This window comes from Gymnodraco acuticeps, unplaced genomic scaffold, assembly GCF_902827175.1.
Source record: "Gymnodraco acuticeps unplaced genomic scaffold, fGymAcu1.1, whole genome shotgun sequence".
NCBI lineage: Eukaryota > Metazoa > Chordata > Actinopteri > Perciformes > Bathydraconidae > Gymnodraco > Gymnodraco acuticeps.
In genome coordinates this window covers 1,144,960-1,168,312 of record NW_022992177.1, presented here as the reverse complement: position 1 = coordinate 1,168,312, position 23,353 = coordinate 1,144,960, and the positions used below count along the sequence as shown (strand labels likewise).

The 23,353-nt window shown below is 42.5% G+C and overlaps 2 protein-coding genes across 3 annotated transcripts; one reads left to right on the top strand and one right to left on the bottom strand.

Annotated features, from left to right (window-relative positions):
* Positions 1 to 329: 329 nt before the first annotated feature.
* adal (adenosine deaminase-like) lies at positions 330 to 9,048 on the top strand. Of its 2 annotated transcripts, XM_034204747.1 has the most exons (10): positions 330 to 471; positions 582 to 712; positions 2,412 to 2,472; positions 3,288 to 3,375; positions 3,788 to 3,869; positions 4,041 to 4,167; positions 4,853 to 4,933; positions 5,019 to 5,157; positions 5,238 to 5,338; positions 8,697 to 9,048. In XM_034204747.1, the coding sequence occupies exons 1-10, from the start codon at positions 424 to 426 to the stop codon at positions 8,907 to 8,909; spliced, it is 1,071 nt and encodes a 356-aa protein (XP_034060638.1). In that variant the 5' UTR covers positions 330 to 423; the 3' UTR covers positions 8,910 to 9,048. The 2 variants fall into 2 exon arrangements, with proteins under 2 accessions (XP_034060638.1, XP_034060639.1); XM_034204748.1 differs by lacking the exon at positions 5,238 to 5,338.
* nat10 (N-acetyltransferase 10) lies at positions 8,660 to 22,663 on the bottom strand. The gene is made up of 29 exons (XM_034204745.1): positions 22,414 to 22,663; positions 21,535 to 21,655; positions 20,997 to 21,088; positions 20,739 to 20,910; positions 20,454 to 20,576; positions 20,307 to 20,368; positions 20,104 to 20,218; positions 19,765 to 19,872; positions 15,475 to 15,608; positions 15,290 to 15,383; positions 15,111 to 15,209; positions 14,882 to 15,018; positions 14,318 to 14,442; positions 14,079 to 14,229; positions 13,493 to 13,589; positions 13,293 to 13,409; positions 12,694 to 12,795; positions 12,539 to 12,613; positions 12,334 to 12,450; positions 12,101 to 12,234; positions 11,959 to 12,007; positions 11,780 to 11,876; positions 11,581 to 11,688; positions 10,988 to 11,160; positions 10,778 to 10,897; positions 9,935 to 10,033; positions 9,682 to 9,755; positions 9,488 to 9,568; positions 8,660 to 9,401 (listed from the first exon to the last, which is right to left on the bottom strand). The coding sequence occupies exons 2-29, from the start codon at positions 21,646 to 21,648 to the stop codon at positions 9,257 to 9,259; spliced, it is 3,114 nt and encodes a 1,037-aa protein (XP_034060636.1). The 5' UTR covers positions 21,649 to 21,655; positions 22,414 to 22,663; the 3' UTR covers positions 8,660 to 9,256.
* Positions 22,664 to 23,353: the final 690 nt, after the last annotated feature.

Genomic DNA, 23,353 nt, shown 5'->3' with positions numbered 1-23,353 from the left:
TTTTTATTACATGTACAGCGCTTTGGCTCGACCAAAAATCGTTTTTAAATGTGCTCTATAAATAAAACCTGATTTGATTTGATATATTCTAATAAAGGTTATTCCTTTGTCATTGCAGTTTAAGTTAACAGTGCTATCAAGAGGTTCAGTTTCTTATTAATAGTGGTTATGTAATGTTCCCTTTCTTCAAACCGCAATCAAATAATACATGAACTAATAAGTAAATATAAGTCGCCTCATGGGGTTTCAACGATTTAAGAAGCGGAACCTTGAGGAGGAGAATCCCCTAAAAGATGGGGGCTTATTACTGTGTTGCACTTGGTGTCACAATGAAATACAGACTGAAAACAGTGTCAGCGTTAAGTGACAGCCTGCAGCTCTGAGTCACAGCTCAGGATTACACAGGCTTTGATTTACTTTGTGATGATGGACAATGAGGTCGATGTCTTCTATCGGGAGCTGCCAAAAGTGGTAAGTCGCAAAAGCATTGATTTTAAAGGAGTTTAAACACGGTTAAAAGTATGTTTGTGTACATTTATAGTTACATAGATGCTAACATCAGCGTTTCAAACCGTCACCAGGAGCTCCATGCTCACCTCAACGGCTCCGTCAGCTGCCCGACCATCGAGAAGCTCATCAGCCGGAAACCGCACCTCAACATCGGACACGGCATGACGGCCATCGGCAAGGGCCAGCGGAGGACCCTGGATGAGTGCGTATAACTTTATATGAAAGTTTAATAAAGGACCAATTTTGTATCAATTAGAGCTATATTTGATGATGACATCGTCGTTATTTCACAAGTAGAAATATAACAATGGGTGGGTATTAAAGTGTTACTTTTTTTAGATTAGAATAAAACAAAAACTGTCAATTATCAAAGACGTATTTCTCTCCAGGGTGATAGCAGCACACCCCAACTAGTCACTTGAGAATAACAGGATAATTTGTTTTCGATTTATTCTTTTCTAAAAACAGAGGGATGATAGCTCATATATGAGACTTCAAAGGTATTTTATTCTAAAACTGTACATCAGATTGTCCTGAAATTCTCTGAGTCACTAGATGGGGTGTCCTGCCATCACCCTGAAGTGAAATACGTATGTGATAGCCTACTGGAGAGTTTTTGTTTTATTCTTATCTAAAAACAGCGGGACGATAGCTCATATATGAGACTTCAAAGGTATTTTATTTTGAAACTGTACATCAGATTGTCCTGATATTCTCCAAGTGACTAGTTGGGATGTGCTGCTATCACCCTGGAGTGAAATAAGTATTTGATAATTGACAGTTTTTGTTTTATTCTTATCTAAAAACAGATGGACGATAGCCCATATGAGATTTCAAAAGTATTTTATTTTGAAACTCCTTTTTAGTTTTACATTCACTCAGTAGTAGTTATACGTAGTTTGTTTTAAATAATTATTGATCACATTATATAGACCATATTTCTTAATTTAAGCTGCAGTATTTATGAATATGTTTGGTATGTTTTTTAGGTATATTTGTTATTGACCGAGTAAGCGATTTTATTTTGAAGGCAGTTTTTCCAGGCCTCTACCGTAATGCATACGATATTCGCGCACCACAATACAAGGTGCAGGCTGGCTTCTTGACTATGTTTTCCGAAGTGGAGACTGGCTTGACCGCAGAAGAGGGTTTTTTTTCTTTTTTAAAGGGGTCAAATCTATAAGAAAATGGCGCGCATATCTGCAGGTGTAAATTGCATTTTTATCATAATAATATTATAATGAATTGTAGGCATAGATATATGTATATATTGTTTAATTAATCATATTGAAAAATTGAATAGTTATACATGAAACATCAACGAATAGAATAGAATACAAAATAATGACCTGCCCATGCAGGAACATTATCTATGAATGTAGTTTTATGTTGGTTATTGGACAGACATGCACGTGATTGGACAGACATTCACTTGATGTGTAATTAATTGATCTTGAATAAATATTTAAAAAGAAGATTATTTCAGATTTTGAATAATCATCATGTGTCTTGGATCCCTCCAAATCAATGCCGCATTTTATTACTACAATGCAAAATAGGACACATTGAATTGAATTTATTTTAATTTTAATAGTGATATAACAAGTCAGCAGTTTCCTTTTTAAAAAATCAGAACACATTTCAATAGCTTCCATGTCATGTAGTCTGAACAAGTACGACATGTTGCTTTTTATTGGATTTTAGTCCACCTTATGTTATGACATTTTTTATGACTTTCATTTGTATTGCTTCACTGCTGTAAATTATAATACATCTTTCCATAGAAAAAAACTGTAGTCCTATGCTTGATGTTTACAGCCTGTTGACCAAAGAAATAGCAAAACAGACAACATTGATTTGCACGAGGAAGATGTAAACTTAAGCATATTTGATGTCTGCAGGTGTTTCCAAGTCTTCAAGGTCATCCATCAGCTGGTGGACACGGAGGAAGATATCCTGATGGTGAGGACTGACTGTTTGAAAAAAAAGCAGTTGTTGACTTAAATATATACACTGAACAAAAATATAAACGCAACACTTTTGTTTTTGCTCCCATTTGTCATGAGATGAACTCAAAGATCTAAAACATTTTCTATATACACAAAATAACCATTTCTCTCAAATATTGTTCACAAATCTGAAAAAATCTGTGATAGTGAGCACTTCTCCTTTGCCGAGATAATCCATCCCACCTCACAGGTGTGGCATATCAAGATGCTGATTAGACAGCATGATTATTGCACAGGTGTGCCTTAGGCTGGCCACAATAAAAGGCCACTCTGAAACGTGCAGTTTTGCTTTATTGGGGGGGTCTGAAAACCAGTCATTATCTGGTGTGAGGGGTAGGGGTAGGGTTAGGGTTAGGGTTAGGGTAATGTTGTGAATCACACCAGATACTGACTGGTTTTCGGACCCCCCCCGGCCCCCCCCATAAAGCAAAAATGCACGTTTCAGAGTGGCCTTTTATTGTGGCCAGCCTAAGGCACATCTGTGCAATAATCATGCTGTCTAATCAGCATCTTGATATGCCACACCTGTGAGGTGGGATGGATTATCTCGGCAAAGGAGAAGTGCTCACTATCACAGATTTTTTCAGATTTGTGAACAATATTTGAGAGAAATGGTTATTTTGTGTATATAGAAAATGTTTTAGATCTTTGAGTTCATCTCATGAAAAATGGGAGCAAAAACAAAAGTGTTGCGTTTATATTTTTGTTCAGTGTATATATGTTTTGCACAGAATGTTACCGACAGCTGTTTATTTTCTCTCTTCACAGGTTGCTACAGATGTGATCAAAGAGTTTGCAGCAGATGGTGTCAAATATTTAGAGCTGAGAAGTACACCAAGGGAGGAGAAACACACAGGTGGAGAAGCAGCCTTATATCTGAGAAGTGATTTACTGTCAAGGTTGTTTTATTAAATTATTAGGCTCTCAAATTAGACAGTTTACACAGATATTTTTTATTCCCATGGCACGTCTTTGTCAGTATTACCATTGAAGAAAACATGATTCCAAAAAAATCACATTTTATTTGTCTTGTGGGTTGATACAAATGTGTAAAATATTTATATTGTATCGTGGCAGACTTTGTGATTTCTTCAAACATGCCATCATTGTCCACACAATAGAAATAGTGTTGTATTGTGATGAAATGTGTCGTTTACATCCCTAATGTGTATACATTTACAGTATGTGTGTCTTTGGGAAACACTTTGGTGCAAAACATAAAACAAACTTGAAGAATTTGAAACAAGTTTAATACCTTTTCCCTATAGGATTGACAAAGAAGAGTTACATTGAAACCGTCATCAAAGCCATTAAACAATGCAAAAGCGAAGGAGTGGACATTGATGTCAGGTAGGCAACAGTTTTATTTGTGTGTGCAAGTCGGGAAATGTTTATTTTTGTATGTGTGAGAAGTGCCTGTGTTGAACACACAGTCTGCATAATGTTTTACTATGATGATCTGGGAACGTGAGTGCTGGCCACAGTAGTGAATGGTTGTAAATGTGTTCATTTGTTCTCAAGGTTTCTGGTGGCGATTGACCGCAGGAATGGAACTGAAGTTGCCATGGAGACGGTGAAGCTTGCTGAGGACTTCATGCTGTCGTCTGATGGTTTGGTGTTGGGACTCGACCTCAGTGGAGATCCAACGGTTAGTACAAATTGAGCATCATTGGAATTAAAACATTCACTATTTAATTTCTCTGTGTTACCAGTTTCTGCCTTTCACATGTGCTGGCTGTATTTCTCAGACGGATCAAAAAGACAGTTTTACTCCTAATATTACGTACCATTAGAGTTACAATACCCACTAGTTGGGGACCAGTTAGACTAGCGTTTTTTTGCAGGTTATGGAATGTTCAGAAATAGTACTTTTGCTTCTGATACTTGTGCTTTTAAGTGCAAGCTACAAATACGTTTACTTATACATTTATGAAGGTAATGTAAAGACAAAAGCATAAAAAAACAATGGTTAATGTTATCTCTTACAGAAAGTGTAGTCTTTCATAATGGTAGCTGTTCAACAATTTGCTCAGGTTTTTTTTGGTAGACCCTGGTCCATGGTGTTAGCAGTCACTATAGTTTGTGGGAGTATTCCAATGACTGATCCCAACGTGGTTTCTTGTTTATTTTGCATTTTGACAGATGCATTGTTATATTGAAATGATGCAATTTGCAAAAAGAATAGTTGCAAATTAAAGGGAATGTACAGTACAATCATTTCATTAAAAATCAAATCCATGTAAATGAAATATTCAGTGAGATTTAAAAGGAATCCACGAGTCTGACATTTACTCACAACACTTCCTGTTAATGAATGTAGTTTTCCCTCTCAGGTTGGCCATGGCAAAGACCTACTTCCTGCTCTGCAGAAGGCAAAGAACTGTGGACTGAAGTTGTCCCTGCACCTCTCAGAAGTATGACCACAACATTAAATGTAATCCGTTATCGGTGAGCACATTATCTGAGAGAGATCTGATGTTCCAACATGAACGGTTGCAGGTCCCGTCCCAGCTGGAGGAGTCCGACCTGCTGCTGGATCTTCCTCCGGACAGGATCGGTCACGGCACCTTCCTGCACCCGGCCATGGGGGGATCTCAAGGAATTGTTGACAAAGTGGTGAAGCACAACATACCACTGGGTAAGAGTGAGATTCAAATATTAATTTTCTGAGGTGTGCACCAGTGGATTTGCTTATGGATTTTTTTTTTTTTATCTCAGAGCTTTGCCTGACATCAAACGTCAAAGGACAAACGGTAGCACGTTACTCCGATCATCATTTCAAACACTGGTACCAGATGGGACATCCCAGTGTGATTTGTGTAAGTTTCGTTCACATACGATACTATGACCAGTTTTTAAATTGCATTTTGAGGCATACGGAACTGACGGTTTTATGTTTAATGACATACTTAACTTGGACTCTATTCTTCTCCGGAGTTGCTCAAGGTGTGAGGCGCCGGGCGGGTGTGGGGATACTCACAAGTCCCCGGTTGGGTGCTTCGTTGTTGGAGTTTACCCCAGTGGACGAGAGGGTCGCCTCCCTACGCCTGCGGGTTATGGGGGGGAAAACTCTGACTGTTGTCTGTGCTTATGCACCCAACAGCAGTTCAGAGTATACGGCCTTCTTGGAGACCCTGGAAAGAGTCCTGTATGGGGCTCCTGAAGGGGACTCTTTAATCTTGCTGGGAGACTTCAACGCACATGTGGGCAATGATGGAGACACTTGGAGGGGCGTGATTGGGAGGAACGGCCCCCCTGATCTGAACCGGAGTGGTGGTTTGTTACTGGACTTCTGTGCTAGTCATGGATTGGCCATAACAAACACCATGTTCGAACATAAGGATGCTCATCAGTGTACGTGGTACCAGAGCACCCTAGGCAGAAGGTCCATGATCGATTTTGTTATCGTATCATCGGACCTGAGGCCGTATGTTTTGGACACTCGGGTAAAGAGAGGGGCGGAGTTGTCAACTGATCACCATCTGGTGGTGAGTTGGGTCGAGTGGTGGGGGAAGCCTCTGGATAGACCTGGTAAGCCCAAACGTGTAGTTCGGGTGAACTGGGAACGTCTGGAGGAGGCCCAAGTTCAGGAGGCCTTCAACTCACACCTCCGGCGGAGCTTTTCGGGCATTCCTGTGGAGGTTGGGGACATTGAACCAGAGTGGTCGGTGTTCAAAGCCTCTATTGCCGAAGCCGCGGCGGGGAGCTGTGGTCTCAAGGTCCTAGGTGCCTCAAGGGGCGGTAACCCTAGAACCTCCTGGTGGACACCGGTGGTCAGGGAAGCCGTCCGACTGAAGAAGGAGGCCTTCAGGGATTTGTTATCCCGGGGGACTCCCGAGGCAGTTGCAAGGTACCGACAGGCCCGAAGGGCAGCAGCCTCATCCGTGGCCGAGGCAAAGCAGCGGGTGTGGGAGAAGTTCGGAGAAGACATGGAGAAGGACTTTCGGGCGGCACCAAAGTTGTTCTGGAACACTGTCCGACACCTCAGGAGGGGGAAGCAGGGAACCATTCAAGCTGTGTACAGTAAGGATGGGACGTTGTTGACCTCAACTGATGGAGTGTTAGGGCGTTGGAAGGAACACTTTGAGGAACTCCTGAACCCGACAACTCCGCCCTCTATGTTAGAGGCAGAGCTGGAGTATGACAGGGGATCAACACCAATCTCCCGGGGGGAGGTCATTGAGGTCGTCAAACAACTCCACAGTGGCAAAGCCCCGGGGGTGGATGAGATCCGCCTGGAAATGCTGAAGGCTCTGGGTGTTGAGGGACTGTCATGGTTGACACGTCTCATCAACGTTGCGTGGAAGTCGGAAACAGTACCGAAGGAGTGGCAGACCGGGGTGGTGGTTCCCCTTTTCAAAAAGGGGGATCAGAGGGTGTGTGCCAATTACAGAGGCATCACACTACTCAGCCTCCCCGGGAAAGTTTACTCTAAGGTACTCGAAAGGAGGGTCAGGCCGATTGTCGAACCTCAGATTGAGGAGGAACAATGCGGATTCCGTCCTGGTCGTGGAACGACGGATCAGCTTTTTACTCTCGCAAGGATCCTGGAGGGGGCCTGGGAGTACGCTTATCCGGTCTACATGTGTTTTGTAGACTTGGAGAAGGCGTATGACCGAGTTCCCAGGGAGTTACTGTGGGAGGTGCTGCGGGAGTATGGGGTGAGGGGGTCTCTACTCAGGGCCATCCAATCTCTGTACTCCCAAAGCGAGAGCTGTGTCCGGGTCCTCTGCAGTAAGTCGGACCCATTTCCGGTGAGGGTTGGCCTCCGCCAGGGCTGCGCTTTGTCACCAATCCTGTTTGTAATATACATGGATCGGATTTCGAGGCGTAGTCATGGGGGAGGGGGTCTGCAGTTCGGTGGACTAAAGATTGCACCACTGCTTTTTGCAGATGATGTGGTTCTAATGGCTTCATCGGTCTGCGACCTTCAGCACTCACTGGATCGGTTCGCAACCGAGTGTGAAGCGGCTGGGATGAGGATCAGCACCTCCAAATCTGAGGCCATGGTTCTCAGCAGGAAACCGATGGACTGTCCACTCCAAGTAGGGAATGAGTCCTTACCCCAAGTGAAGGAGTTCAAGTATCTCGGGGTCTTGTTCTCGAGTGAGGGAACAATGGAGCGTGAGATGGGCCAGAGAATCGGAGCAGCGGGAGCGGTACTGCAGTCGCTTTACCGCACCGTTGTGACGAAAAGGGAGCTGAGCCAGAAGGCAAAGCTCTCTGTCTACCGGGCCATTTTCGTTCCTACCCTCACCTATGGTCATGAAGGATGGGTCATGACCGAAAGAACGAGATCGCGGATACAAGCGGCCGAGATGGGTTTTCTCCGCAGGGTGGCTGGTGTCTCCCTTAGGGATAAGGTGAGAAGTTCGGTCATCAGGGAGGGACTCGGAGTTGAGCCGCTCCTCCTTCGCGTCGAAAGGAGCCAGTTGAGGTGGTTCGGGCACCTAGTTAGGATGCCACCTGGGCGCCTCCCTAGGGAGGTGTTCCAGGCACGTCCAGCTGGGAAGAGACCAAGGGGTAGACCTAGGACCAGGTGGAGGGATTATATCTCTTCGCTGGCCTGAGAGCGCCTTGGGATCCCCCAGTCAGAGCTGGTTGATGTCGCCAGGGAAAATAAAGTTTGGGGCTCTCTGCTGGAACTGCTACCCGACCACGGATAAGCGGGAGAAGATGGATGGATGGACATACTTAACGGTCTTTACAAAGACTTCCAAAGTCAGAATAATGTATTTCAAAACAAAAAATATTATTTTGTTTGCTAAATTCTAATTCTTTAGTCAAGGTATAGTATGCCATATCAAGTCTATTTTTATGACACTATGAATGGACATTTTTGTATTAGTTTATATTTATTGGAATATGCCTGCTTCCTAAATTGCTACTAAGTCATCATTACTTCAACCCTTAATTGGGCAATCACATAAATATTTTGGAAAATAATTGATTGCTTGATTTCACCTGATGTACACGGTTATAACAGCCAATATAATCACTTCTCACACCCAGCTAATACCAATATTACACTTATGTTACATATGGACACAGACTGTCAAATGACACTAAAGTATGCACCATGAAACTGTAACCATCTAAGAGTTAGGGACACCTGATATAGAACCTGAATTGACACCATGTTGACCATGAATGATTTTATTCTTTGTCACATTACAGACTGATGATAAAGGAGTCTTCAGTACGGACTTGTCTCAGGAATATCAGCTGGCAGCTTCCACGTTTGATCTCAGTCGTGAAGCTGTGTGGAAACTTTCCCATGATGCCATAGACTGTATCTTTGCCCCGGACACCGTGAAACAGCAGCTCAAACAGAAGTGGATTTATTTAAAGCCTCAAGTGTTCCATTACAGGGAAACTGACAGCCTTTAATTTACCTCACAAATCATTTTACAGAACGTATTCATTAACATTTTACATTGTAGAAATCATGTCTTCAACTAAAAGGGAAACTCTAAACATACTGTGAAAATGTTTAAAATAACTGAAAGTAAATCCTTCCTATTTAGTAGAACGTGTGTTATTTACTGCCGATATACAGGGTCTCTGCAATGTTGCACACACCATAAAACAAAGCAACAAACTTGTTATAACGTACTGTAGAAATAAGAATATATCTCAGAGGATATCCAGTCTTTTAGGTGCTCTTCAGTATCTGCATTATCATGTTGATACCGCTTGGTTCCCACACACTTTCCTGTCAACGCAGCAGTTTACGGTCACGCCCTCTTTCCAAATTTGCCCTGCTTGTCCTTGTTCTTCTTGAATTTTCCGTGTTGTGTCTCTTTCTTTTTCAGTTTTCCATGCTCTGGAGCCCCATTGCTTGCTTTTGTGTTTTCCCCTTCATACTTCCTCTTCTTTTCACTGTTGGGAGAAGGACATTGTTACAAACATGTTTCTACAACATTCCAAACAACCACAGTCTGCCAACAATCCTGATGTCACTGCACCTTTTGATGCTGACGACCGCTGTGGTCCCTGCTTTCTTCAGCACCTGGTCCCATTCCTCATTATCTCCACGGATCGTGTACCTGTAAATACAAAAAGGAAATTATTAAAACCACAACAGTAAATATTGCCCTGCACATTTTCAAGATGCTACACGAATGACCAAAATCATCCCTCCTGAAAACCTTATACTCACTCTTCCATGTCCATTTCCTTGACTTTCTCCACATCCTGCTTGTGTTTCTCATCAAACTCCTTAGCCGCTTCGTTCTGTGAGTGACAGATTCATTTTTAAACCTTTTTCCCCCAAACAAACGCAATTTTTCTTATATTCATTATTTTCCCTGATAGGTGACTTTACATAGAGGAAAAAAGAAAAGCAACACTTTCCACATGAGCATTTCAAACCAGCAAAGGTTTTAAAATCATCAGAGTTGTTAAACACATACCAGATCATCATTGAGGCTTCTGACAGTGGGCTCCATGGAAACGTCTATAGAAGTCGCCATCTCTGCCTCAATGGCTTTTTCTTGGATACTGGTGAAGACCTAAGATTGTTTCAAGGCTTTATTGTCATGTGCACATTAGCTACAGTGTAGATATGGCAATACACAACTTCAGTCACAGGCTCCTCCAACAGTGCAACACATATTTTCATTTGCTCGCGAGTTTGTGTAATTTTGCGTTTGTGTGTATTGTGTTTGTTTCCCGGGGAAAACACTCACGAGAAACACTGGCTGTTGTTATGCCTGCTGTGACGTTAAGTTACTCCGCTTGTAATTATTCCGTTACAAGCTTCAAAGTTGTATTTATCATCTGAATTTGCCGAAACAAGTTTAATATTCTGAAAGCCAAGACTTTGTTTAATTGAAATCAGATGAAAACAAACTGTAACGGACCCTGCCGTGTTATCTATGATTACTATACTCTTTCATAATGTCAGCCGGAGGGAGGGGGGGCGGCGCTGCGGAAGAGCAGATTGCGAGTGACAGGTGCCTGTCTTCGTCCCTTTACAAGCTTCAAAAATGTATTTATCGTGTGATTTTGGAAATAAAAGTTTCATATTCTGAAAGCCAAGACTTTGTTTGTTTAAAATCAAACAAAACACCCGAACCCCGAAAAAATAGTTTTTTACGTAAATCCACGTTTATTTTGAAATGAGCCGTTGAGACTTCCGACTGATTTCGATATAGCGGGTCACATATTATATACAAAGATTAATGTTGTTGCAGAAGTATTGCATTAGAGGGCATCTTCCTCACAGCATGTACGGCTTTTAGGAGTAAACTTACTTGGACAAATTTCCGGATCAGACGGTTGAAGAGGGCCATGAGCTGCGAGCTTGGGAGTTCAATTTCCTTTTCCAGCTGGTCTACTGATTTGTGCTGTAAACCTATGCCGAGCAGTAGAGCCTAGAGAAAAAAGGGAAAAGCAACAGGTTCAAATAAAACTGAATTCACGACAAAGAAACAACTGACACCATGAGCTCAAGGGAAACGTACACACTGTGCTGCGGAGAGAGACACGTCCCCGAGCTGCTTGAGGAAGAACATGCGAGCCACTGTTGGGACCAGGTCCATGATGAGGTGGTAGTCCACCATGCTCCTCGAATACAGCTCCAGGCGCTTGAGGTCGTAGGGGCTGAAATTGGAGGCCAGCTCGGATCTGCTGAGAACTGTGGAGGTCAAAGGCAGGTCAGAAAGTGTGTGAGGTGGAGAGGAACTCCGTAGGGTTAGAACTGCTACAATACAGATCAACATATTCAAATGAATAAAGATGGAGCAACCATTTTTATTTTTTATAAAAAGGACCACACAGTTGCCGTTTCCATTGGCAGTTACAGAGAAATTATTCAAGGGACTTAGGATCTCAATGAAACTCGTTTGATCACACACGTCTTCATAAAATAACAAATATGGCGTTTGCACGAGCTGGAATAAAGTGTTCACAATCTCAGAGAGCATGATACGTTTACTTTGGATGGTTACAACCTTTTGGCTAATAATAATAATAATAGGTTTTTCACTTCTGGAACCTCACTGTTGAGCTCTGTCTCCCTCTAGTGTGACAGCATCAGTTATTAAAGGAGTCTTACCGGTGGTCTCGTCCTTGGACTTCTTGTTCTGCAGGATGCTGAGTGACATGCTGGGATGGAAGCTGCTGAACTGGTAGGAGAGGAGAGACAGGAAGCGCCGGCGGAAATCTGAGGGAAACAATAACTTTGTAGTCAGACTATCATGAGTTCAAACAAACCAGATCTCCAGGGGCAGTGCAGGAAAGTTGTTGAAGTTCACCTTTCCAGAAGGCAGAGAGCCACTGGCTCTGCTCCGGGGAGTCATCTGTGTTCAGCTCCTTCAGCATCACGCAGGAGTGCTCTCCTGTCAGGTCGTTCTACAGACACACACAATAATTACAGCCTGTGACGACAGCAAAATGCACAGACAAATATATAACAATCTCTTTTTATACTTACAGGGGTTTGTCTTAAGTAGACTGGAGTATAACCAGCTTTCCTCCAGAACCTGTCAGGTTGCAAAAAGAGTTTTTTTAAAAAAATGAAATAAAAAATCTGCAAAAATAGAACAACCCTCATCTCCATATTCAAGGACACTCACTTGAGCAGCCTTGTAGTAAGGCCATAGGAGACTCCCAGATAGTCCAGTCTCTCCGCTCTCCTCTCACTCAGCTTCAGCAGCAGAGGGGGGAGCTCTTTCCTCGGAGTGATCACCTCCTCCAGCAGACTGACAGCCTGCACACGAGAGACGACAACACGATGAGTTTCTACCCTAGTTACAATGCATGTAATCGATGTCTTCTAAATATTGCTGAATATATGTCATTTCATTACCTCGCTGCTGACGGATGTGATCTCATTTGGATTTGAGTTTGTGCTCTCATCCATGGTGGGGAACTTGCCCTCGTAGTACATCTGCAGCAGTTGGAGAGCTCTGGAGCCGTAGCCCATCTGGAGGACAGGTGGAGAACCAGTTAGATACAGAACATGCAGATTCAAATGAAACTGGGAACATGCTGAGACTTGTGCAGGCTCTTACCCCCTGGTAGTCTGGGTTGACAGCGATCCGCACCACTCTGCCTCCGGAGAGGCCGCCAAAGTCTGGGTCTTGGAACTACAAAGAGAAAAAGTAGAGGATCAAATATTTGCACGTTGATAATGTGAGTTCAAAAAGCGCTTGTATCGAGTGTGTACCTGCTCTGACACCGTCCAGGGAATCAGGTCCCCAGAGGCCTTCTTTCCTCTGGACAGACTGTTCAAGATGGACTGCCGAGATATTTCTCCCTCCAGACACACCTGAGAAAAACAAATGTACATTTACCAAGAGTCAATTCAATTCATACATTTAAAAGATAGAAGCATACACAAATGCTAATTTTGTTAATAAAAGCTGTAACTGAGCCCATTTGTGTCTCCTGTGCTGCATAACAGGACAACAGCGGCAGCACACAATGAGCATAGTCAGGGTTTGGAGTAAGTTACTTATTTAAGTTAACTATAGCAACAACATGGCTTGGAAGAAATAAACAAAGTCATGTTTTGGCTGGACTGACTGACATCAAATGTTCAAAAATAATCTGGTGACTAAAAACTCAAGAGTTTTTCATTGACTAAAACTAAGATAAGTTAGGGTTTTCTCTGACAACGATAAGACAACATGCCCAGACCTTTAGTCAACAACAAAAAAAGAAACAACCTACGAAACCTCAAAATGAACAAGTCAAATTGACACAGGTCTAACACTTAATGAAACAAATATCTGATCAAATGGCTGGCAGTCAGCTGTGTTTTACCTGCACCACAGCGAGGACCTCGGGCAGAGCGTTCTGAGTGGGGGGGACAGGAGGGAGGAGGCAGAAGAGGTGATGGGCCGGAGCATCGGACAACATCTGCAGGTCGTTGGGGGAATTCTGGATCCAGAGAAGACATTTGAGACGGCGAATAAACAAACTGTGTGTAGGATGCAATGTGATCCTCAGACTAAGATTCTCACCTTGTAGTGCGAGGCCACGTAGAGGGCCATCAGCCTCTGCAGGAAGGCCTCAGACGCCTTGTGGTAACAGAACAGGGTGTCTCTGTTCACATAGTACCTGCACAGTGGAGGTTAAGGACAAACGCAGAACAAACTGGTTTGTAGGAGTGTGTCACTCAGACAGTTGCATGCGAGTGATACAACATTTCACATTTTTCGTTGTCTGATTTGATTAACATAAGATTATGATTAGCTACAAAACAGTTTATTTCTTGTTTCATGCATTAAATGTTATGGTCCTGAATGGTAATATCAAAAAAGAGATGAGCAGTGATAAAATGTTCTCTGTAAGCCCCAAGCTTTGTTATATCTTTAGAAATATTTGAAGTGGATATTGGAAAACTTAAGAAGAGGGTTGAAACATACCAGTTGATATTAACTGGAAGGCAATAATTGATTTTATTTTAAGTGTCTTCCCCTTTTCTTAATGATATGTAAAACATGTTTTGCTTCCACTACATGCTGTATGTAACCAGTATGTGGCAGAGGATAATAGCTCAGTAATGTAATGTAACCCGGACTGACCAGGTCAGTGCATAAAGGATACAGGTCACAGGTCTGTGGGAGGGGGCAGCCGGAGATGAGTCTGGGTATGTTCATACAGTCGAGACACAGCAGGTCGTTCAGCCACTTCTCCACAGCGTCTCCCGGGGCGTACCGGATCGACTCGTGAAGAGTGACCTCGTGGAGAGAGCGAGCTGTGTGCAGAGACAGAGAAGCAGTCAGTCCGTTTGCTGACTCACATTGGTCACTAAACAACCACAGACAGATCCATGATGTCTGTACCTGCTGCCAGCCTCTCTGTGTTGGAGCTCCTGTTCTCTGCAGACATGTTCTGCTGACTGTCGGCACTCTGTTGCCGCAGCTGCTGGATCAGTTTGAGGGAAAGAGAGCGCCCGGTGCCTTCATATCTACAGAGAGAGGAACACAGCGGTGAGAAAATGATCGATCAACTGAAATATCAACCATTTCACAACTCTAATCAGAATTACTGGTTGAAGGATTCTCGAGGTGTGAATATTGTTTAAAATACAAATATTCTATTATACAAAACTGAATAATATCAGGGTTTTTGACTATTGTTCAAAATGTAACCTAGGCTTTACAAACATCATATTGCGTATTTGACTATTTTTAAACAAAACAATCAAAAAATGCATTAAATATTTGTTTTCCTGCCTTTCAATGGCTTTATTGGTATTCATGTTTTTGCCAAAGCATCAAAGAACAAACTGACTTTTAATTAAACCCATAATAATGAAAATACCACCTCTAAATGTCTTAGCATGTTTAGTTATTTGGACAAAAGTAGTGTGATATTGGATCATGTATGTCATCCAGCATACTGACCCGTTGATGGTGGAGGCCATGAACACCAGGTAAGGCCCCAGCAGTTTCTTCACCAGAGGCAGAGGGATGGCTGCAGCCTCGTCTATCACCAGCAGCTCAGCCTGACCCAGCTTCACTGCGTCTCCTGGGTGGATGTACTGCGGTCACATGGACAGGAAGGTTAGAGGCGAGTCATTCACTAAATATGATATATAAATAACTTTGAGAAGAGTGGCCTGGTCTTGTTTACCTGGATTGTCTGCCGGTGCTCTTTGAAGATGTTCACCCTCACCACAGCTTTGTTGAAGTCTGGATTTAAAGACTGGATGATCTCATAGTCAAGATGCTCCTACAAAATGCAAAAGGGGACGTGAGCTTAGTGTATTAACGTACAGTCCTTGATACAGAGAAGACTCTCAGGCTGCATACCTGATACTGCAGAGAATCAAAGCCTTTGAAGATGAATTCAAACATGGTGTGCAGGTTGTCCGGGCTCGGGGAGGTCACAAAGATATTGGAATAGCTGTGGACAATACCAGGAAATCAATGTCAAATTAAGTCAGCATAATATACCGAACTGGTTTATTTGTAAGACATTATCAAACCAATCTTACCCAAATGCAACAGCTCCAGCGACAGCCAGCCCCAGAGCTGCAGACTTGCCTCGACCACGGGCAGCCGTCAGAGTCACGGTGGTTCGCAGGGTCTTCTCTGAGATCGCCTCGATGAACTTCAGCACTCCTTTAGCCTAGAGGACAATTCAAACCTTAAGATTTACATTTATTATGACTTGGACAATTATTGAGGTGTAATTCCTTTGTGTTGGTAACTTGAAATACGATCAGTACATTGATGAGTTACTCAACTTCCTGGCGGTTAAAATTAAAACTATGACCGAGGACGAGCTAGTCCTTGTAGCCTCTAACACCTTCGATTCCGAATGGATCGAGACTTCTAAAAAGACGTTGTTTGAACTCTGTCCTGAAACCAAGCAGCGGTGTGTGGCCTTTAAAGGCAACCAGAAGGATGCAAACAATATTAAAAGCTGCCTAAAAGTGCTAAATGAATGCGGTGAAAACATCCCCCGTTTTGTCTCCCACTACCTGGATGAGCTGCCGCCTGTTACGTTTAACAACCTGGATGTGTCCAACCTGCTGAGCAAGATGGAGCGACTGCACAGCGAGGTTTGCGCATTAAGACACGTAGTGGAAGTTCAGGCAGATATCGGTGAGGACCTGCGTGCTGTGGCTGCGACCATGGACAGCAGAGTTGCTGCCGTAGAACGCCAGTTGGAGCCGAGTCATGGTGGAGGACTGGCTGTACCAAGTGACGCTGAAACTACCTGTGGGAGCGCTCAGGGTGATGGTGCGGTGTTGGTGAAGGATGCGAGCCCCCCGGCTCTTCTACTGATGTAGTACATCCCAACTGTGTTGACCCGCTCGCTGCGTCAGGGACCGTGAGTGCCTGTGTGAGCCCTGGAGGAACTGCGGTAAATTCGCAGGTATGGAGTCAAGTTGTGAAACAGGGCCGAGGTCGGAGGAATAGGGCCGAGGGCCAGTCTGCCTATTCTAAACAGCTTGTTGGGAAACCTGAACGGAGGATGCCTAAGCCTATTGTTGGCACTGCTGCACAAGGGAATATCAAAGTGATCCGTACGAAGTTGGTGAGTGTTTTTGCTACCAAATTCTCGCCAGACCTTGATGCTGAGACACTGTCCGAATATCTAACTGAACAACTCGGCCGTGATGTTAACTGTCACCGTATTGACACTGCAAGCAGCAGATATAGCTCGTTTAAAGTGTGTGCTGAGTGCAATGAAGTTGCGGAGATGTTTAACCCAGAACTCTGGCCTGAAGGCTCAGTTGTGAGAAGATACTATGAACCACGTAAAGCGGAGGTGATAGGGGCTAGCAGAGCTAGACCTTTTGCTGGTGCGAGGGTACTGAATGGGGCTACGGCTGAGCTGCTTAGCTAAACGTTATGCGGGTTGGATCATTTAACTGTCGCGGGCTGCGCCTGGGCAACAGCGCTGCTGATAGGATCCGACGTGTAGTGGTGGACAACTTGCTACAAAAATGTGACATTTTATGCTTGCAAGAAACTTTCTTACCAAAGCAGGACTTGGGAAAGTTGAACTCTCTTAATGACAATTTTCACGGGGCTGGTGAGTCCACTACGGACCTATCTCTGGGAATAGTGAGAGGAAGGATAGCAGGGGGCGTGGCTATCCTGTGGCACAAAAAGCTGGACACTGTCATTAATGTCATCAGGCTTGAAGTTGACTGGTGTATTGCTGTACAGATCAAAATGAATAACAAGGAGTTTAGCATTCTCAATGTATATACACCATATGAGTCACAGCATAATGAAGATGAATACCTGAACAGACTTGCTTTTATACATTCTTTTATTGCTGATAATCATTCCACCAGTGTTTTTGTAGTGGGTGATATGAATGCTGACATATCAGACAAAAGGTCCTTGTTTGCTAAGCATATGCTACAGTTTTGTGATGATAACAATCTTATATTATCAAGCCAAATACTTCTGCCTACAGATAGCTATTCATATATAAGCGAGGCCTGGCATACAACTTCATGGCTTGACCATTGCATAAGCACTGCTAATGCCCATGACACTGTAAGATCAATCGAGATTGTGTATGAGGCATCAATGTCAGATCACATTCCTTTTATAATGTCACTAGATTATGATAGTCTCCCTGAGATGTCTCAGGAGGTTAAAAATGCCTGTACCACTAAAGTGGATTGGTCCAAGCTCACAAATGAGGATAGGCTATTGTACTATGGGAGAACTGATGTCCTATTGAGTGATGTATATCTACCCAAAGTGGCAACTCTGTGTGTTGATGTGGGTTGTAATGAAAACTCTCACCGTGAAGACCTCTGTAACATGTATGATTGTATTGTGGGAGCTGTATGGGAGGCCAGTAGACCGTGCTGTACCTACTCTAGGAAGAGACACAACGTCAAGCCAGGGTGGAATAAACATGTGGCTGATCAATATGCTGAAGCCAAGAATGCTTTTGGGGCCTGGGTCCAGGCAGGTAGGCCCAGAGAGGGGCCTGTCCTGGATCTCAAAAAGCGTACAAATGCTAGATATAAATATGCAGTTCGTTATGTCAACAAACACACAGAAACATTGAGAGCGGACTCTATGGCTGAAAAGCTGCTTCATAATGATGTGACTGGCTTCTGGAAGGAGGTGAGAGCTCTGAACAGGGCCAGTACGTCATTACCGTGTACCATAGAGGGAGTATCTGGAGCCGATAACATAGCTGAGTTGTGGAGGCAACATTACTCTAATATACTTAATTGTGTTAAAAGTGACCCCTACAAAGTTGGTAATGTTGTGAAGAGTGACACAGTGGGAATTACAGCTAAAGAGGTTTATCGAGCAATTGCACAGCTAGCTGATAATAAAGCATGCGGCTCTGACCGAATCACTGCAGAGCACCTTAAACTGGCAAGCCCGAAGGTTGCCGTTCTTCTTGCCATTTGTTTTACCGGTCTCATGACTCATGGTATGTTGCCAGACTCCATGTTGACTGTTACTTTGGTGCCTGTCATTAAGGACAAAGCGGGCAAGGTAGGGAGCTTGGATAACTATAGACCAATTGCTCTAGCCAGTGTGTTATCCAAAGTCCTGGAAAGAATTTTGTTAGATAGACTATGTTCCTATTTATGTACCTCAGATAACCAGTTTGGCTTCAAGGCTAAGCATGGTACTGAGCTATGCATCTATGCTTTGAAGGAAATGGTAGAAACATATAGAAGACAGAATTCCACTATTCTGATTGGTTTCATTGATGCCTCTAAGGCTTTTGACCGAGTTAACCACCATAAACTGTTTTTAAAATTGAGACAAAGGGGTGTGCCCAACAGTATAATTAGGATCCTGGCTTATTGGTATGCCAACCAGAGCATGCGGATCAAATGGGGGAATGCAGTCTCTGCGCCATTTGGTGTTGGTAATGGAGTCCGCCAGGGGGGGCTCCTCTCACCATGCCTTTTTAATATCTATATGAATGATCTATCAGATGATTTAAGTGTCTGTAAAACAGGGTGTGTGATTGGTAATGTGATTGTAAACCATCTTATGTATGCCGATGATCTATTGTTTCTCCTAGCAGTGCTGGTTTTCAACAGTTGCTAAATGTTTGTTCTGATTACGGAGTCAAATTTGACGTTAAATACAATGCTAAGAAGAGCGCTGTAATGATCTGCAGAGCAAAAGGGGATAAGAACCTTTGTTTTCCAACATTCTATCTATCAGGGCAGGTGCTGTCTGTTTGCTGTAACACTAAGTATCTGGGACACATCATCACAGATGAAATGGCTGATGATGATGACATGTATAGACAGCGGCGTGTCTTATATATGCAAGCCAACATGTTGGCTAGAAAATTCTCTTGGTGTTCAGATAAGGTTAAGGTGAACCTCTTTAGAGCTTATTGCACTCCTCTCTATACTGCCCCCTTGTGGGTCAAGTATAAGAAGGCGAGCCGCAAGAAGCTCCAGGTTGCATATAATGACTGTTTGCGTATACTGCTTAGAAAACCAAGGCGGTGCAGTGCAAGTGAAATGTTCTGTAACGCACGAGTCAACACGTTCCATGCTCTTTTGAGAAATCGAATGTACAAATTCATCTGTCGATTGAATGTTTCTCATAACTCTGTCATTATGCTGCTTTCAAATCCGTGTTTCAGTGCTGTACGATACCAGTCACCTCTGTGGAAACATTGGTATAACTGCCTTTTTTTAATTTATATTTGAGTGTTGTATGTTTTTTGTAATAATGGACCAAGAGTCTCTTTAAATAAAAGAAGATGATAATTCATTGAAAATGGTACTTTGTATTGTTGAGAGGTGAGAGGTACTGACCTGGTCCATGGTCTTGCAGCAGTCCACCAACACTCCCACAGGCTGAGTGTCATGCAGAGATTCCTTTAGGTCCTTCAGCTCCTGTTCTCGTGGAGTCAGACCGTCCTCCTGAAGAAACGAGACAACAGGTCAGAAATCAGGAAGCAACGAGCCAACAAGCAAGCAAACTTCATTTATGTAGCACTTTTTAAAAACAGTTGCAAAGTAGTTTATAGAAGTGAACAAAAAGACTGACAAGTCCCAAGTTACTTAGAAAGTCAAGCAACTTTTAAGATGCCTCAGGAGGATGTTCCGTAGTCAATGAGCAACAACAAATAATGTCTCCTATAATAAAGTTACCTGAGTCTTTGGAGGAATGGGCTTGATGTTCGCCATGTGGCTGGAGATTGGCAGGATGTTGAGTTGGTCGTCAATGACAACACAGTTCTTGCAGGATGCAAGTGACAGAATGAATCTGAAAACAGTTGAACAAAATAAATGAATACCATTTAACTTTTGGCTCCAAATGCTCCAAATGTTATGAAATCCATAAGAGCCCTTGCCTCTCATTGAAGCGTCCCACCACATCCTGATGAGCCTCGGTCCGGTACCGAGAGTGCACATCCTGGGAGAAAAAAAGACCACAATGATCCCAAGTCGAGCTAACAGAGTCTTGACATGTGTGGAGATGTAACAAGTTAAAGACTTACCATAGTCATTGTGTAGAGCTGCTTGAGAGAGTTCACGGTCCTCAGCAGAATCACCACTATACCTCCTCCTTCGACGGTCTCAACCGTTCTCGCTAACAGGTTGGGAGTGAGAGCTTCAAAGTCCTGGGCGACACAGAAAACAAAACCTCAAATGAGTCAAGTAAATCTGCTACATCAAAATCTGACTACAGCCTAAACGTTTGTGGGTTGAGCCAATTAAATTAACCATATTCCATGTTCTTTGATAGAGGCACTCTGGTGTGCAGCGGACGAGGAGACACTCACCTGCAGGACGCACATCCCGTATGTGTTTCCCAGGATCTTGTGGGTCTCGTTGTAGTAACAGTAGCGGATGTTGGTTGCAGCGATGAAGAGTTCAAACGGGTCATCCTGATTCAGATTCAACGTGCCAGTATTTATTTTCTTCTGCAGGTGTCTCATGCGCTTCTTCCGATTGCTGTTTCAAGCATTTTAGACAAGTTTAATACCCTTCTCCTTTATAATACAACACATGTCAAACAGCTTATTCTCTGAGGAGTTTACCTGCTGAAGCCCAGCTCTTTTTTGTAGCACCAGAGTACAGAGGGCCGTGCTTTCACACTAGCTTTAGACAGCATGTGATGCAGAATGACAACCTGGATCAAAGGCAGATTTAAATATAAAAAAAAAAAAACAGAAACAAAACTTTAAAGGACTGTAGTTTGAACTACAGACAGCATTTCCATAAATACATCATTTACTAAACAGCAAAAGATGCATAGCTCATTCACGGTCACCATACATCATGGAAAAGGAAGATGCAGTGACACATAGCAAATAGCAGAAAAACAACAAAAACAAGGGCTACCTTTGGGCAGAATAGTTGAGTATCTGGAAATCAACATATGAAGGATGTTGAGGATCCAAGCAAAATCACTATCAGTTTTTCAATAGTCTTTACCATTAAGGTAACCCTCACTTCTTACACATGCTGAATGTCATAAAGTGCAGCACCATTGACATTTTTCTTGGAAAAAGTGCAAAAGGATGTGTGTTGAATTCAATTGAAACTGATATACACACAGCTATAGATTAAGATTACCTGATCTCTCCCACGATCTCCCACCACCACATATATCGTCCGGTGCCGTAGAGCGACTCCATTCTCAATCTGGACTCGAATCCGGTTGTCTATCTTCTTGCGGACTGTTGCCATTGTTTCACTAAGAGGAGTCAGAACACACAAAGAAGCAAACGGTTAGAGATACAGTGTGACAAATGGTGCAGTAACACCCACACAGTGCTGTCAAACTGAGTTGTTCTTCACAAACATAAATGGTGATGTACAACATTTAACATCAGATATCTACCAATAAACAGTCACATTAAGTGAAAAATAAATAAATGCAGGAAGCATTCCTAATAAATTATTATCAGTAAAAGGAAATAATGATGTTAAAATGTTTAAGTTGCTTAAAACAGTAGAAATAAGGCTGTGTTTTCAGGAATATATTCTTATTTAATGGATAATCTTGCAATAATAATAATTATGCATCCTGTTTACATCTTTCAGAAACATAATAAAAAACACTTTTTTTAAATAAACAATGCATTTTTTGTATACAAAAGGCACAACCACATTTACATTCATAAAAGGGCTAAATGTTATGTCGTTTTAATGTTTTCGCCAATTGAGACGTTATTATCTATTCTAGAGCAAATCGGCGTTTTAAAAAAAATCCACGGAAAAACACATTTCATTACTAATTTTAAAATAGGAACTTATTAGATAATATAGAAGTTGAACAATTCCAAAGTAATGCTGTCAAACTGAGTTAAGAGGAATGCTAGACTGAAGCTAACTTGCAGCCAAAACAAATGAGAGTTCATGGCAGCAGGGAAACTCAAATCAGCCACACAGCGAAGAAGAAACACAATGAAAGTCTCATATAAAGAAAATACACTTAATGTTTCCACTTACCTTCAGTTATCGGAACGATTGGTTGTTTAATCTTTATACAATTCCAACAAGTCAAGGGCTGATTTTACATGCTAGACATCATGCTGTTGATACACTCACGTGGAGACATCCGTTCATGGAGGACCCCCGGTATGACGTCAGAACAGTGCGACGGCATCGTGAAAACATTTGAAAGTAAGTCCCCGAGTTCTGTATGCCAGGTGGAAAACTTAAACTCTTATTACTTCATTTGCACGTGCGTGTTTATTGGTTTGATTGATGTAATACTATATCCAGTTTTCACGTTTCAAAGTAGGGACTGGTGTTACAAGAAGGAGGAGCAAAGATCCTTTTGAATTCTGCCTGTCAGCATTAGTTGAGGGGGGAAAAGCCCATTAACCATGTGCACCAAATGAGCACGCGCCTCTCTGTGGTAACATACCTAGCAACCACAGCATGGACAATAGACTAGATTGATTTGGCTTTTTAATAAAACAGTTTGTCAGGGATTTGTTAGCATTACAAATAACATTTAGCCTAACAGTCAAAATACTAAAAAAACAACACAAGTTCTTATTGTTGCTGTAAACAAATTACAGGTGATACGACATTTGAAAGGCAGCATATGAGATATAGTAATTAAAATAGAAATGTATGCACTCGTCACGTACGGTGTTACACTAATCATTCACTTCAGCATATTGCAGTCTATTATCATTGGACTATAATTTGCAGTCACATTTTAAAACATTGTATGTTATTGTTAATTGTTACTTAATAAATGTATCTTCTTTCACCTATTTTTAGGAACATAATAGCTAAATGTTTAAGTGCATTCACCTTTGAAAACTTAACCGCAGAGCTTAGTTTGGTTTGTTTCTCTATGTCTATAGGACTAAGGAAAACATTACTGGTTCAATTTTCATGATACTTGGTGCAAGTGTGTATCATGGGCCAAGGA